A 17,749-nucleotide genomic window follows, 5' to 3' on the forward strand; every position below is an offset into this window, starting at 1 on the left:
TTCATATGCAGTCACTCCTGGTACAATACGCAAGGCTCTACATCTTCCAGAAGGATGTACCTTTTCAATTCCAGAGGAATCAGCTCTTCAGGAGTTAATGGCCAGTTTGGGATATGAACAGAGTTTGGCAAAGCTTGGGCAGTTGAAACGGGCTTATATCAGAAGGGAATGGAGTTTCTTCTTCGACTGCATCACTAAAGCTTTTAGGAACAAGTGTTCGAATTTTGATGTTATTCCTATAATGAGTCAGCACATCGGGTATGATATTATCAACCAAACTCATTTTGATTTTGCAACTGCAATAATTGGTTTTATTGGGGATAGGATGACAGAGGATAGGAATATTGTTTACTTTGCTAGATTCTATCAACTTATATATACTTTTTGTACTGATGAACCTCAATTAGTCAGTTCCTCAACTCCACCTTTTAAGGTTGCAAAACGCTACTTTAATGACCTGATAAATGTTGACACTAAGAAATCAGTGGTTAGACCTTTACAGATTCCTCAGTCTGTAAAACAGATCTTAGTAAATGCTGATCCTGATACTTATAGACCTGTTTATTCTGATGTCCAACCAACAACAACCTCACAAGCACCACAACAACCATCAGCACCTATCACTCATTCTACTCAACCAACCCTCAGGCAATATATCAAATCCTCTCTTTCCACTTCACAGACAGTTCAACCCTCATCCTCAGCACCTACTGTGAAGCCTTCATCTTCCAAACCTAAGAGGACAAAGACTGTTCCTCAAACACCTCAAAAGAGAAGGAGGATTGCTTTGAGAGATGAGTCTGACAGTGAGGAACAGGTTCCTTCTTCAGAACCTGTTGTTAAAGAAGCTGAGAAAGTGACTTCTCAGAAGGATTCTGGAATTGGGGGATCTAGGCTTCTCAAGAGGCTTAGAAGAATGACTGTTCCTGACACTCCCAAGGAATCTATATCTACAAAGAGATACAAGAAACAGAGGACAAAAAGGCCGGCTTCAAATGATGAAGAAGCAGCAGCTAAGGAAGGGGATCAGGAATCTCTGATCTCACAAGAAAAGGAATTTGCTAAAGTCACTTCTTCTTCATCAACTCCATCTCAGGAAGCTGTTTCTGAACAGGTCAACACACCATCTGTATCTCCTGTTGATCCAGGCACAAGTGCTGATATTGATGTTCAGACCTTGGTTGTGCCTGAAGTAATTCTCTTAGAAGCTCCAACGGCAACTAATCCATCACCAACACCTGTTACTAATGCTGTACAAACTCCAGAGTTATCTACTACACCTTCTCTGCATCTAGATGCTGATGATCAAAATATAGGTGAGTATCAGGATATGGCTGTTGATCAGAACTTAGAACCAGATCAGCAATTAGAGGATGATGAAGCCTCCATTGCTACTCACACTGTTGTTTTATCAGAAGATACTGATTCTTTAGGTTCTGATGCTGCAAATGCTGGAGATACTGGTGATGCTGCTCCAAATGCAGATGCTGATGAAGCAGGTCCTTCTAAACTTGCTCCTCAATAAACTATTCTTAAGTCAGAACTTGTTAAGAAGTTTGTTACCAGAGAGGCACCAATGCCTTGGAGTGAAACTCCTGTAGGACAGGAGTGAACTAAGGAATGGAACTCAGTCACCTATGTTCCAACTGCAAAGCATCTTGCTGAGCAATTGCCAAAAGATGATTAGATGTTAAATACTGATGACTTCAAAACACAGCTTAGAGTCACTGCATTGAGTACTAAACATTTATAAGGTCTTCATTCACATACTCATGCAGAGTTACATCTCTTAAGGGAAGAACTAATGAAGCAAGAACAAGTTCACAAGATTGATAAGAAAAAGTTCTTCCAACCTACCTTTGACAGGATTGCTTATATTGAGAAGACTCAAGACACACAACAAGCTCAGATTGATGATATTCTGAAAAATCAAGCTTCTCAGCAATCTCAACTTACTGAAATCCAAGCCTCAGTGGAATTGCTTGTCTCTCTTCTACTACCCGCTGATGCCAAAAAGGGGGAGAAAGTAATTAAGTCCAAATGCAAGACTGACAAGACACTGAAAGGGAAGGATGATGAAAAGGATGATCAAGAAAACTTTGGAATGGGTAGAGGTCATAGTCAAGGTAGAGGTTTCTCATCAAGAAAAGCTGAAATCACAAGTTACTAGACAAGTTCTGATACTAGAAAAAGAATTAGTTCTGCTACTGGTAAAAGGATAAGTTCTGATGAACTTTTAGATATTGATGAAGAAATGTCAAGACAGTTATTTCTTCAGGAAAATCCAGGAATGGACTTGGAGAGTTTAATGGAAGAAGAAGCCAGACTTAAATCAGAAAAAGTCACATCTAAAACTGAAGCTTCTGGTAAAAAGACACTTCCAAAACTCAAAGGCATTGTGATAAAAGAAAGGACATATACTGAAGCAACATTGGCTAAATCACAACCGCAGATAGATCTAAGATCCAAGGCTAAAGAAAAGGTTGGTGAACCTATCAAGGTTTATGTGCCTCCTGAGAATGAAGAAATCACTTATGAAAAGGATGATCTTGCTCTTACTTCAAGAAAAGTTCTTAAAACAACCTCTGACATGGCTCAAGTTGTTCAGAGTCAAGATAAAGTAAGTTCTAATATTCCAAAGAAGCAAGTAACCTCTGACACAGCTCAAGTTAACTTGATATCAGAAGATAGACCAAAGACACTCCTACCAGGATTCACTAAAGCAAAACAGACTCAACCTTTGAAGACTGCTGCAAGTGGTTTTGAAGCAAGAGTAGTTACTAGAAAGGAAGCTAGAGATAAAACTGGATTGGGAAGTGCTGATGAAAGAAGAATACAGAACACTACCAATGATCCAACTTCCTTAAGTGAACCAGGTATTGGAGCAACTCCTGAGAGATTGAATCAACTGGAATCTGTACAAATGGTTTACCATACCTACTTGAAAGAACACATCTTGTTGTACTTCATGACAGATGGTAGGGTTTGTCATATAAGGCAAAATGCCATTCCAGTGAAGTATTTTGAAGAACTGGAGCATGTACTATTCTTACTTCAAGTGGATGACAGATTGACAGGAAGTGTTGCAAACTATTTGAAGGATCAGATTCAGAGACAGAAAAGACTTTATTCTGTTAAGTCTGACAACACATATGTTCCAAAGTACAGAGATCACAAGGATGATATAGTTGAAATGAAGCCCAACACTGCTAAGATTATAACTACCTTTCTAGGTTACAGGGCTGTGGAATTCAATCTTGAGTCTGATAAAGCTTACTTGATCAGACTGGATCAGGATATAAGAAAAGCAAAGATCAATGATCTCAGGGCTGCAATCTTTCAAATTGGTGAAGATAATGCAGAGCTTAAAGATGCTAAAAGGAGGATGATTGATGAACTTAGATATGCTGAGAGATGTTTGTTGAAGAACTATCTCAGAACAACTCCTGACATCAGAGAGATCAGAAGATGAAGCCAAGTCAAGATCTACAACTGCTTACATTGTGATATTTGTACAGACTGAAGCTGTTATCAGAAGTTAAATGTTGGTAAAGCTTTAAGGACTGTAAGTTATAGTTATCTAGTCTAATTCTCATGCATTTGTACTTAATGTTTTTGACATCATCAAATATCTGTTAAACTTGTATATTATGCTAATTTACAAGTTGGGGAGATTGTTAGATATATTTGATAATGTCATGGCTAATATGATTTATGTTTAGTTTTCAATTTTACTTAAACAGGATAAATCAGTACTTACTGGAAGTCAGGACTTAAGGATATCAGTACTTATATTATCAGGAGATAATCATCAGAAGATGGATATCAGAACTTAAGTGCTGAAGGACGTTCTGATAAGGACAGTAGCTGATTAAAGGAAAGAAGATCGAGATAAACATAAGAAGAGATATGCATGAAGAAGGAGTTCCGTGAAGAATGGAATACTTGGAAGAAAAGATATCTGATTGATATATTTTAGGAAGCAGAATTATATTCCATATCAATTAGCGATTATCTTGTAACTGTGTAGTATATAAACACAGACATAGGGTTTACACTATAAGTGTTATCATATTCGAAGAGATTATTCTTGGTAACCCTAGCAGCTCTCGTGATATTTGTTCATCACTGAGAGGTAACAGTTCTATACTGTAACAGGGTTTATTATTTCAATAAAGTTTGTTTTCTGTTACTTGAGTTATTAAAGTTCGATTTGATTGTACTTTACACTGTATTCACCCCCTCTACAATGTGTGTGACCTAACACGACGCATCATAGAGATACCAGGATGACCTAATCTTTCATGCCAAAGTGTAAAAGATTTTGGATCTATGAGTTTGGAAGCAATGACATTATGTGACTCAATAGTTCTAATTTTCATCACATATAATCCTGAGGAAAGTGAGTGAAACTTTTCTAAAATTTTCTTGTTGCTAGGATTAACGGAAGTAATGAGAAGATAATCTCTATTAGCCTCAGAGGTAGTTTCGATGTTAAAATTATTGAGTCGGATATCTTTAAAACTAAGAAGATTTCTAGTAGACTTACTAGAATATAATGCATTTGGAATGTGTATTTGTATACCATTAGGTATGACGAAACTAGCTTTTCCAAAATCTTTGATTATATTAGATAAGCCGGAAATCGTTCCGACTTGAGCTTCAGTTTTGGTTATTTGGGTAAAATATTTTCGGTTATGTAGAATCGTATGAGTTGTACCACAATCAGCAATGCATATATCTTCGGAATCCATTATGTATATAATTAATAAACATAATTTATTTGATAAGAACATAACACACCACATAATTCAAACAAAATAAATCACACAATACACACTACTATAGTAATTATATAAAACTAATCTTCAGCCTCCCATATGGGAGTTTCGTTAGGTTCATTCGAACCATTAATGCTTATTCCTCCAGTTGTGATTCTCGGAAATTCATCTATGTTATTGTTGACGAAATTTGTTTCTACCATTTTCTCTTTTGATTTTTTAGAAGATTGGTATTGATTAACAAGATGATTTGGGGCATGACAATTACGTGTCCAGTGCCCATCCATGCCGCACCTATAGCAAATATTACCAGTTTTTCCTCCTCGTGGTGCCCTTCTTTTACTCTGTGATTCATATTACCACTTCCGGTGACCAGAGTTGTTATATGGACTAAAATGCCCATGGCTCCGACCTCGTCCATGGTACTGACCTTGGCCCCGTCCATCTCTATACCCTTTTCCACGTACATTCTGCTGGAATGACATGTTATTTACTTAGGTAATGGGGCAGATCCTGTTGGACGGGATTGATGATTCTTAATCACCAATTCATAATTTTGTTCAGCAACGAGGAAATTTGATAGAAGATCCCCGAACTTAGTAAATTTGCTCTCCCTGTACATCTCTGCTAAGTTGATATTGTTGGGGTGAAAAGTTGATAGTGTTTTATCGATTTTTCTTTTCTCCGTAACTTTCTCACCACACATAATAAGCCTAGAACTTATTTTGAATAAAGCAGAGCTATATGCTCGGACACTCTTAAATCATGAAGTCATTAATTAGCCCAATCATTTTCAGCAGTAGGTAGATAAACTAGTTTCTGGTGATCGAACTTATCCTTTAGATTTTCCCATAAAATAAAAGGGATCCTCGACTTCTAAGTACTCGGATTTTAAATCTTCGTGCATGTGGTGTCGGAGAAAAATTATAGAGGTAAAGTTTTTTTCAGTCTTGAATTTATTTTCTAGCCTTTATTGTGTTTCTTAATTTCTTTGAACCCAAATGCAATTTTACAACTTGTACCCATGATAAATAATTATCGCCAGAAATGTCCAAGGCAACGAACGACAATCTTGTAATATTTGTCATACTAAATCTAAATTAACACAAAAATTATTAAATTTTAATTCATCAATGTAAATATTACACAAACTTCTACTTAATCGAGTGCGTTAACAAGTATGCAATAATCAATGTATATATCATTATATCATTGATATTATAAACAGATCTTTATATAAAATGACAAATTGATATTCACCCGCCATACGGACATCTGCGTGTGCAAGTTATCTCCGACCAATAATAAATTAAAGTGGACAATCCTGCATAAGTTAGTTAGGGGCAACGGGTTATTATCCGGTAAGTATGCAATTATAAATTAAGGTTCCACTATACTTCGGTATTACCCAAAATTAAATGGTACCGTAAAATAAGTTTCATAGGCGGTGCTCCGGCTATATATATATAAATTATTAGTAGAGGGTTTAACCACGTCTACTCCAGTCATATATATTTAAATTATATGTAGAGGGTGAAACCACGTCTACTCCAGTCATATATATTTAAATTATATGTAGAGGATGGAACCACGTCTACTCATATATATATATACTTAAATTAAAATTATACCTTCTCAGTTTCGGCAGGGTTTCGTGCTAATAACGTATTGTAATATACTAGCTTTAATAATATTAGAAAGAGCTACTAAATCTGAGAGGAAAGAATGATAATCAGAGGGAGATAAAGAGCATGTATTAGAATGTTTGGTGCAAGTTTTACATTCACCAAGACCATGTATTTATAGCCTAGGTGAAGAACAAAAGCAATCAATGCATTATCAAAAATTTTACTGCTAAAATTTATCTCTACTATTACAATATTTGACCACGTGGCAAATCAATTCAGAACAAAAATATTATAATTTAGTATTTATTGTTAATTATAACTGACCCGATTAGAAATTATAATTTTTTATTACAATATGAGTATTATTATTATACTGAATTTTCAAGTGTAATTAAAACAAAATAAACGATAGACATAGTCAAAAAGAAAATGAATGTTTTTACTGGGTAAATCCGCGTACAATATAAAGAATAAAGAAAGGTAGGTGTAATGCCACCTGTCAGTCTGACTAATTCAGACCAAAAATACATGATTAAACATAGGATGAAACGTGTCAAAATTTTCCCGGACGGCAGAGTTGATAGAAAAACCGGCATGCTGCGGTGGCGCGTGATCTTGACAGAAAAGATGCTGATGTTGCTGTTGGGAGGAGGGAGGGTGGTAGTATAAACGAGCAGTTTGAGGACAGTGAGAATGAAATCTGGCAACCATTCTCACCCCTACATCTAATATCTCCACATATTTTGACATCACTATTATTATTATGCTATCAAAATTCTTTATAATAAATATATATGTATGTTTTTTCGTGTTTTAGAGAAGAAGGAAGAAGATGAATTAATGAGTGAAAGAAGAAGCATGTTATTATTTATTTATTTATATATGAAGAAGGTTGGTCACTTTCCTGCCACCATTGACTCTATTTCCAAGCTCTTTCTTGCACCATTCAAATTAAATAATATTATACTAGTCTCCTTGTTTGAATAAATTTATGTATTCTACTTTTTCGTGAGTGCATGTGCATTAGTCAATTACGCTGAAAAAGCATATTCAACAATACGCTTCATTTTTCACATACGAGACTGGAAGTCATTTTCTGGAAGATATAACACAGTCTCAATACAAGAGTTGAATAATTTAGTCATCGGTTTATAAATTAGAGAATACGAATCATGAGATTAAACCTCCAGATTTTTTTAAAAAAATTTATAAGAAAAACACAAGTAATTAATTTGTTTAAATATTTGCTTATTATTTTTTTTTAAATTAGAAAAGTGTATATTTGAATATTTAATATAATACTGAATCATAATCTCAGGAAGGATTCTTATTCTATATAAATGATTCAAGTTATTATATATGCTCGACACAAGAGTTTGAATAATTTATCATCATCGGTTTATAAATTATTCAAGTTATTATATATGCTCGGTATATTTCAGTTTATTTGCGAATTGGGATTGAACTCAATTTGGGAAAGAGTGGGAATATAATTTGATTCAGTTTATTTCTGGTAAGCAATCAGACGATTAGACCTCCGTCTTTTGAAAAAAAGACTCGCCTGGATTGTCAAAAAATATAAATAATTTTATTTTGAGTGATTTTAAATGGGTGCTGATTTATGTACACCCAAAATTTACTCATACACACCCAAAATTAATTTTTGACTAAAATAGCCTTACCTCCACACATCAAAATTGTTTCATTTTTAAGTCTCGCCCTTTTGCATATATACCGTACCCTCCCTATTTCTTTCATTTTTCTAACAGTGTCCCACTAACTTTAATTTTTTTCTATATATATTATTATAGACATACCTTATTAAAACATAAAATAAATTAGAAATACACAATTATATGGAACATTGCATATTCATAGTAAAATTAATATTTATATTTCATAATGGCCAATTACATATTTTAGACTCCGAGTTTTACATGTTCATATTAAGTTATACATAAAAAGTTCAATATGCTCGAGTTCGACTCGAAAACTCTAATTAATTTTAATAAATATTAACAAAAACTCGAAATAGCTAGGGTTAATCTCAAATTTGATTCGATATAAAATATATAATATACAAAAATATTAAATATTTATTCAAAAATAAATTTATAATAAAATATTAAAAATAATAAAGGTTTGTGAACCTTACGATCCGAATAATTTGAAACTCGAGCTCGGATCGGTTAAAAATTCGAAAAACTCGAGCCCTACTCGATTTTTTCCGATCCGAATTAGAGCCGAATTCGATTAGATCACAAATAATTTGACTTGTTTACACCCCTAATTATACGTGGTAACTAAAAAATATAAAAAGGAAATATAAATTTAATAATTCAAAAATGAATTTGAAAGTGATAATATTTTTATTATTTAAAAAAATTTGTAAAATGATAAGACTAAAAAATGAAACAAGTATGAGGTTATTTTGGTCAAGAACTAATTTAGGATGTGCATAAATCACTACCCTTTTAAATTAGTGGATAATCTAACGGTATATGCAATACTAATTGAATACAAAAAACAAAATACGGGTCACGTCATAATTTACGATCAAAATACAGTCCACGTTATAGTTCACGATCGAACCGATCGACGGTATGCTGGGATGGTCAACAATGTCACACCCAAAAGGTTTAAATCCCAAGACACAACATATTTACTGAGATTACATTTTTCAAACAGGGGAAGTTAGCACTATATTCCCCTCTTTTTCCTTGATTCATATATCTTTGCACAACTAAAATAGACCACACGTCCATCAGGACACAAGAGAGAAAAATTCCTCCAACTGAGTTTCTCCAATAAGAATACCCAATTTCTGGGATTGAACTGCACTTACTAGATGGGGCTCTACTTTTTTCGCGACTTCGGCTGCAGACATTTCCATGTACTCGTTCAGGTTGTGTACAGTTCCATCTGGGCAAGCAAAACATTCGGGAATTCAAAACATAACTTGTCAATTACTATAGTACCCCATAACCGATGTTATTAAACTTGAAACATTTAAAACATAAACTAATAATCAGTTTCTCAAATTTGTGCAAGTAATTATAAGCACTTGACCTCAAAGACACGGAAGGAACATATTAATTATCTGAATTGTTCAAAAGGTAGATAAATTAGTTGTACTGACCTTCAGCAACGATGAGATCCTGTTCAGGTGGTTGATACATCCAGTTTCCTTTCGAATCTTTCATGTGCCTTCTATCTGATGCAAAGGTGCGGAGGAATATTGGAGCATGCACTATTCTGAAAAATCTGAGCACAATCTTTCATTCAGTGCCATGATTTGCTCAAGTATGTATTTAAAATACCCAGTCATAAATCATACCGTAAAAAGGTCACTCAGTGCACTCAACTAATTACCTACTAGCTAATTATATCATCAAAACAGTAACCAAGGTCCAAGTACAAGCATACAGAGACATAAATAAACTTAAGATGTCAAAGTTACACCAAATTTGGTGTCAAGGGTACATTTGGTGCAATTTTTACGCCAAATTTGTTGTAATTCGTAATTCCTACTATACCCTTTATTAACAAAAACAAATTTATTTCCATCATATTTCATTTATATCCTATTATATCCAAACAAGCTACTTACTTTTGGACAAGTAAGAATATCATAATTTTGGACAAGTAAGAAAATCATATCCTTATTTAGACATTTAGTGTAAGATATAGTGTAAATGGGTTGGAGTTGATTTTATAAATAGTGTAGTTTTGACCCTAAAATAGTGTCAAAGTTACACTATTTTAGTGTTATAGGTTGGAGATGGTCTTCGTATATTACGCTCTGAGAGGATAGGGTGACAAGTTGGCATTCTAGACAAGATCTCTGCCAAAAATTCATCTTTGCGTGTATAAGCATTGAGAATTTATGCATATATGTAAATGATAAAGTATTTGTTTGTTATTATTGTGCAGTAAATATAAGAAGCAATATATGAATCTATGATTTGCAAAAAAAAGAGAGTAAAGTTTTACTATTGCAAGTTGTTTATTATTATTGTGCAGTAAATATTAAATATTTTTTATGAATCTGTGATATGGAAGAAAGACAAATCACTCGAGGATTCATTGGTCACCTAGTGGCTACTGGCCAGACTCATTCCCCCCACCCTCATCATAAGAGGTCATGATTTCAAAATATTAATAAATATAATACACTTAACAGAGGAAGGTAAGTTTTATACTCCCTCCGTCCCAATTTATCTGTCTTGTTTGACTTTTTACGGTCAAATTGACCCAACTTTGACCGAAAATTTCATTTAGTATAATATCGAAAATACTTATAAAATTTATATCATTAGAAAGTATGTTTAATCTACTTTTATATGTATATTTTAATTTTTCAAAATAATGAAATAATGAGTTTTTATTTACGGTCAAAGTTGAGTCAATTTGACCATCAAAAGTCAAACAAGACAGATAAATTGGGACGGAGGGAGTATGAGATAATTCTGCGTACTAGTACATATATGATTCATTGTCTATATAGTTTAGAAGTGACAAATTCTCAAACATTTACCTCTGAAACTCAGAGAATAGCTGTATAGATGGTTTGATAGCCTCTGCTACATAGGATGCTAGGGGACATGGAAACTGAAGAGTCGAATCTAAATCCCAGACTAAAAAAGTGGAGTCGCCTTTTTTCTTCTGTAAGAAACACGTTTAAAACATTGTAAGTAGACTTATATTGTGGTTAGAAATTGGTTTGGATTTTTTCAATCAATTAGAATAGTCACCACATCAATCACGGCTTCTAGTTTAAGTCCCTGAACAACGTATTACAAAAATGTATCCTCAACATTACAATGATTTTTCATAAGATTAAGAATTAGAATTTGCTAATGCCGCTGCCGGTTAACCTTATATGCAACGGAAGTGGCTGATTAGTGGGATCAAAGTAGCAAATAAAAAATAATTTCCCATTTTCCACTTTAATTCTACATAAAAATCTCTGTACGAGCGGGACACATGGGTATGTTTAGTTTGGTTTATAAGTTACATAAACTTAGGGTCTGTCAGAATTCAAAAGACAGATTATTTTTTATCCATTTTCAACCAGATGGGTGATCATCATGCAAAAAGGGTGGGTTCATCTGAGTATTTAAGAGTACAACTAGACATTATGGAGGTGTTTGAAGATTGCTATGAAAATATGGTGGCACTTGAAATTGACACCCAGATCCCACTAATTGCAGTTAACAAGCACCCACGTCAGCAAATTTTAAACTCTCTTAATTCAAATTGGACAGAACGAAAAATAAAACATAAAATATTGTTCGGAAACTTATTAGAAAAAGTAAATAGTTAAATGGCAAGTAATTAATCTTCCACTGAGAGTACAAACATAAATTCCCACCTGAACACAGATGACATGATAATCCCATAATGTAAGACCTTCAGCTCTCTGGCTAGCCTTCTGATGCCACAACGGAATCTGCATAATGTACATATTAGATATCTCATTCAGTCCAATTAACCTAGAAACAATATTAACAACTTCTTCGAGGAAAAATATGTGTTCACATATGAGGAATATTGCTTATCCGTGTGGCAAATCGTAGTGTACATGTACAAACATAACTTACTCCACAGCAAAAAAAATGCAAAAGGTGGAGGTTGTACGGTCCAAAACAATAGTATCAACTAGAATACAACACCTAAATCCCCTAATAAATATTAAATCGCATCACAACCAAAGCACCATGGATAAGATATACACGGACGCAAGAGACATCCTGTGTTTTCTAAATATGACATGGAACCAAAGCCATTTACTAATATCCGGATGATCAATCCTGGTTCTAGATGTAAGATTATTTCCATGAGAAGCAAACAAGTATTATGTTTATGTCTTTGTGACCTCAATTTACCACAAATCTTCACATCAAAGACACAAAATTGTCAACATGCATTAAGAAAACTCGGAAACAGATAGATACAGCAACTCGGAGTAAAGGGAATACTGAAGAAAAAGGATCTGATTTTCAGATTTTGGGAATTTGGTCAATAAAGTGGACTGAGACACTATATAGTGCCAGAGTGAAGTTAATACCAACAAAAAAGTACATATAGATACTAGAAAACTATGGACTATCTACTGAAAAGCGTCGCATATTCTAATTGCAAAGAGTACAGGCAAGTACTTGCCTGCTTCTTCTCATTGGAAATGAAAACAACAAAGAGGTCATGTCCTTGTCCTTCTGTCCCACTAGTCCATAGTTTCTTGCAGAGGTGGTATACATTCTCCTCACTGTAAAATAAACAAGATAGATGACAAAATATTTTATAAACATATAAAATGCTAATCGCTGTGTGATTAATATGCTGGTCGCTCAAGAGAAGATGATAGGCATGATATCGGAACTTGATATATTTTCAAAAGGAATTTTATCACATATATAATGTTTATGACCATATACCATACAAGATTCATTCATAAATGACCGGACTGCATATAGAGACAATTAACTATCTTCCTCGGAATTTTCTGTAAGAGGCAATGAAGCATCGGCCAAAATGTTGACCATGACAGTGCTGCCTTATCAGTTCTCAACGAGAAATGCAGTGATAGGTCTTCCTTTAATAAAAATGTGGTGATAGGTCTCTACACCTTGCATACTGATCTAAACTTGCTCCGTACAGAAAACACTAGTGCATCAAGTGAAAATCATTCTGCCTGGAAACAAATATTTAAATGATATGACGAAGCTACAAAGAAGTACATATATGTATCATTATTGATTTATTAATTTTAAATAATTTAGTGATAGCAACAGAATCTGGGAAAAGAAATGTTCTTCAAGGAAGATCCATCAAGTAGTAATATCAAGGAAAAAAGTTTAATTCACTGCTCTCCTCGATTCAGTGCTCTCCTCGCGATACCTAAGAGCAAGTCCAATGCTAAATGCAAAATAACTATAGCTATTGCTATAATATAGCACCAAAGTGCTAAAATAAAAGTTGCACTCCAATGCTAGTTTCATAACTAGTTTTAAAATTTACATAAAAATTTTAACTTTTACCTAATTCAATATAATTTTGATACTTTATGATGTACAATACAATAATTGTGTAACTTTTTCCCTCCATTTGTAGCATTGCATTGGACTTGCTCTAAGATATCTGGTTATTATAATTGCATAGAACATATTTAACGGTACCAGTAAACACTTAACATATACTAAAACTGGCTGGTCCTTGTATCCGTTGTGCAACTATTAAATGTACAATTGAATTCTAAATGGTCAGCAAGGGAACATAAGATCCTCTCGTCCACTAGAAAATAGTATAAAATAGATAGTCTTGTTATGCACGCCTAACCCTTAGCTCTGTCCAAATCATGGTTTGATCTGGTCACGTTTATGACGGCTGAAGAGTATAGAATTTTCCATTGTAAGTTTAAAATCCTTATTCAACTAAAATCTTTTTCATCTGCCTAGAGGTTTTTCTAAATCTTAAATTGTCACTTTAACTTTTTATCTATATGTATTTGTCAAAGTAGTGAGTTCCATAGCTGGTCTACCGGCACCTTGTCATTCACGGAAATGATACTCCAAGAGTCCAAGTTACTTAAATTGATCAAAAGTCAAAACATGGTTTATGAACTTTCAACAAGAAAACTCCAAAGACGTAGATATAAAACCAAAAAAAAAAATCCACGTTGACAATTAAACCTTGAACAATATAGATGTACCACAACAGCATTGTGTGAAATTCGTCAATATTTCACGTCAATAGCACAGCCCCGTATTTTGGTTCACAATTAATCATGTAAGTTTAGATACAACAATTCAAAAGAGGGGCATAATAATCCTTACAATTAGTTTTTTTCATTTTGATCACTCCACTTTTCTAAAGTGTGATGGTATTTAATTCACTACAATTTTCACTGCTTGTCAATTGCAAATGTAGTAAACAGATATTTTCCTTAATATTCATTTTTTATCATCGCTAAACTTCCTTTCTACATGAAAAATTAGGCAAATCCAATATTAAATGTTTAAAGGGGGCAAACCAGGAAACGCAATTATTACCATGAAAATATATTACGTGACTAGAATAACACAATTTAAAACATTGGCCAAAATACCACATCCAATGTGCATGTAAAATATGCTCATCTTTCAAAATTTTGGCAGAGATTAGGTAAATTTATATCTCTCCGCGCACCACCGATCTAATGCAGTATTATTAAGTTTGGTATTCTAATTTATAACTTCCTTTTATTAGAAGTGTGTCATATTTTCATGTTCAAAATAGAAAGATACATGAGTTGCCACCATTCCAAACTTCTCCAAGCACTGAAGAAATTCAACTAAACAAATAATATAATTTGTGACTAAAAGCTCAGCACATTAACAAAGTGTGTACGCAAACTTGCAATTGAGCATTTAAAACAAAATAAAAAGGGTATCTATAAATTAGGGTCATCATAGGATATTTGCTAATTTTCACATAAATCATCAAAACAGTAATGCTGGAAAGTAAATATATACAATTTATAGAGAGAGAAGTGTACCAGTAAAAAGGAGTATGGCTAAACTGAGAAATATCAAGGGCATCAGCGTTCATCGTCGTCGCCATTTATTCCTCAGCTCGAATCCAAAATTGTTGATTTTGTTAGATTAGTCGAGCATTCATGTACTAGAGTTCGTCGTCATAAAAACCGGTAATATGTATTAATCGATTTAGCTATTGGAATTGGGGCAAATCGTGAATTAATCGGAATAAAAATCTGATATATTTAAATATTTTATTAATATTTAATATATTTAACTTATTTATTATAAAATATATAATTCAAAAATTATTTATAAATATTAATCGGATTTCAAAAATAAAATCGGTCAAATATTTTTTAAAGATTAATCATAAATTAATCGGAAATTTTTAGAATACTAAGTAGAGTAACTATTATGTTAGTTCAACAAAAAGTATTTTGTTGGCTTGTTTTGTTTTGAATCTTTTGATTTGTGTTTGTTAATTTGATTATTTTATTTATTATTATTATATTTCTTTTAAGGTCTAACAAAAAGAAAAATTCTTCTAACAAATTATTATTGTATATAATTTTTTATTATTATTTTTAATATATTCTCTTTGTTTCATTTGTTACTATTATTTAGCAATGGGCGTCTAAGTACAAAATAATTGATTTACAGTTTTGGTCATACAAGAGATTCTTACAACTATCGAAATATACTAACTTTTATTAATTTTGTATAAAATGTAATTTGTAGATGACATTCTTTTTCTTTTCTGGATTTTTTTCCGTGAGATTTTACACTTACAAGATTCTGGGAAAATCTTTTTTAGAGTAATATATGTTTACCTTATTTTAACCCATCAAATACCGAAATACTCGTGTGAAAAAATAGGCGCCCTAATTGCCCATCGGATACGCCTTTGAAGATGGCGTATTTTATGTAACGTTAATTGGTGCTCTGAAATAAGCGTGTGTTAGTCCCTTGATAATGTAGCAAGAATTACAGAAGGGGGTTGAATGGAATTCTTGAACCTTTTTCTTGAAATAAAAATGTTCAACTCGATTATTGATATATTTGTTTTGATTAGCACAATGCGGAATATAAACTCAAATGAATCAAAACACAAGTAATTAAAAATAAGAGTCTTTAAAAACTTTCTGGTGGATTTAAACAATTCCACCAGATATATATATATATATATATATAATATATCGAGAGGACTCTGTGTGCAGAAATGCTCACAGCTGCTTACAAAATAGAACTTCTGAGAATACAGGAAATGCTAAAGATTAAGCTTACAAAGATTTCTCTGTTTTTGTGTTTCTCAACTATCTCAGTTATTTTTCTATTTGCTACTCTCTTGGTTTATATAATACCAAGATTACAAAGTCAAAAAGACTGAACAAATATAAACTCTAACAGTCTTAATCTTTGCTGCTTTTCGTCCTCTATTACCCAGTTAATGGGCTTCCACAGTGTGTTTGTATCCAACTCGACGGCTGTGTGTCAGCTTTCACTGTTCAACTGATGTTTGAATTCTTGATATGATCATCCGTCGACTTTCAGATCATCCGTCGATGACTTAATTGATCATCCGTCGACTGCTATGTTAAACATCCGTTGATAGTCATTTGATCATCCGTAGAAGGCTTTGTTAATCATCCTTCGGTAGCTATTTTGGCACTTGACTTCATTTCACTTATACAGAATTACAAGACATTACTTACTTATGTACAATTAATCAACCTATTCTGCATATCTAGTTAAAGTCAACATGACTTATATGCTACTACAGATTCTATACAAAGGTGCATACATCACTGTGCTACAAACTTATTATTACATAAGCTACTCACTCGATGGATAATAAGTTAATCATCCGTCGGGACTATAATGAGTTATCCGTCGGGACTATAATTCTTATCCGTCGAGTGCTACATTATTTCACTAAGTAAAATCTACTTAGATGTTTTATTTAAGTGATCATCAAGTACACAACATATTCACAACAATCTCCCCCAATTTATGTCTACTGGAATTGTAGCCATAAATTAAGAGATACTTGATGATAACAAAACATCCTAAACATATATCTTTAAAGATAAGTAGATAAAACTGAAAGTGCTTCAATTAAACAAAATGTACAAGGTGTGGCTTACAGTCAGTTCAAGATGCTCCTCTAGCCTGAGCAGGTTTTTCTAGTTTCTTGAAGGTCTGGATCTTCTTCCAAGCTTTCTGTTGTTTTCTTCAATTTGATTCTGGAGCTGCCTGTGGAATTCTAGTTCATCAGATTCTGAGAGATCTAGCATTTCTTGCATCTCCAAGAGAGTCTCATTGCTAGAGATACTCAATTGGTCTTCTAGTCTGAAGAATCTTCTCACACCCTTGTCATCCATGAATTCCATCAGCCAGTAGGGCCTTAGATGCACTCTTCTCCCTGTGTATGGGATGATTAGAGTCTTTGGGAGTGCATCTTTAGCTCTAACACTCCTCAGCTCTTCAATCTTCTTCAATATTAGTCTTCTTGCAGTTACATTGAACCCAAAGTTTTTCTTGAAGGATGAATAGACTTTGATCAACACAGATTGGCTTTCTTGAAGTATCCTGTGAAGAGGCCACTGAATCTCCCTTCCTCCTTTGTACTTGGACACCAACCTTTCAAATAGGTTTCTGTATGCATCAATTGCCCTTACTTCATCCAGTTCCTCCAGATAAAGGTTTAGATCTGAGAATTCTTTGATATCACACAAGTACAAGTAGTCTCCCCTGTTGACCTTGGGTTGAGCTTTAACTACTAACTCGGATTTGAGAGGTGACAGCTTCACTTTCTTGACTG

At 33.5% G+C, this 17,749-nt stretch overlaps 1 protein-coding gene across 1 annotated transcript; it reads right to left on the minus strand.

The window, feature by feature from the left end:
- Nucleotides 1–8,922: 8,922 nt before the first annotated feature.
- Nucleotides 8,923–15,102, minus strand: LOC141700273 (protein N-terminal glutamine amidohydrolase). The gene is made up of 6 exons (XM_074504076.1): nucleotides 14,946–15,102; nucleotides 12,575–12,677; nucleotides 11,784–11,861; nucleotides 10,947–11,074; nucleotides 9,549–9,673; nucleotides 8,923–9,331 (listed from the first exon to the last, which is right to left on the minus strand). The coding sequence occupies exons 1-6, from the start codon at nucleotides 15,008–15,010 to the stop codon at nucleotides 9,174–9,176; spliced, it is 657 nt and encodes a 218-aa protein (XP_074360177.1). The 5' UTR covers nucleotides 15,011–15,102; the 3' UTR covers nucleotides 8,923–9,173.
- Nucleotides 15,103–17,749: the final 2,647 nt, after the last annotated feature.

This window comes from Apium graveolens, unplaced genomic scaffold (assembly GCF_009905375.1).
Source record: "Apium graveolens cultivar Ventura unplaced genomic scaffold, ASM990537v1 ctg2015, whole genome shotgun sequence".
Lineage (NCBI taxonomy): Eukaryota > Viridiplantae > Streptophyta > Magnoliopsida > Apiales > Apiaceae > Apium > Apium graveolens.

Coding starts and splice junctions, on each gene's coding strand:
- LOC141700273 (XM_074504076.1), bottom strand. CDS start 15,010: ATGGCGACGACGATGAACGCTGATGCCCTTGATATTTCTCAGTTTAGC. Junction 11,075..11,783: donor ATCATGTCATCTGTGTTCAG/GTGGGAATTTAT, acceptor TGTTTCTTACAG/AAGAAAAAAGGCGACTCCAC. Junction 9,332..9,548: donor GGATCTCATCGTTGCTGAAG/GTCAGTACAACT, acceptor TTGCTTGCCCAG/ATGGAACTGTACACAACCTG.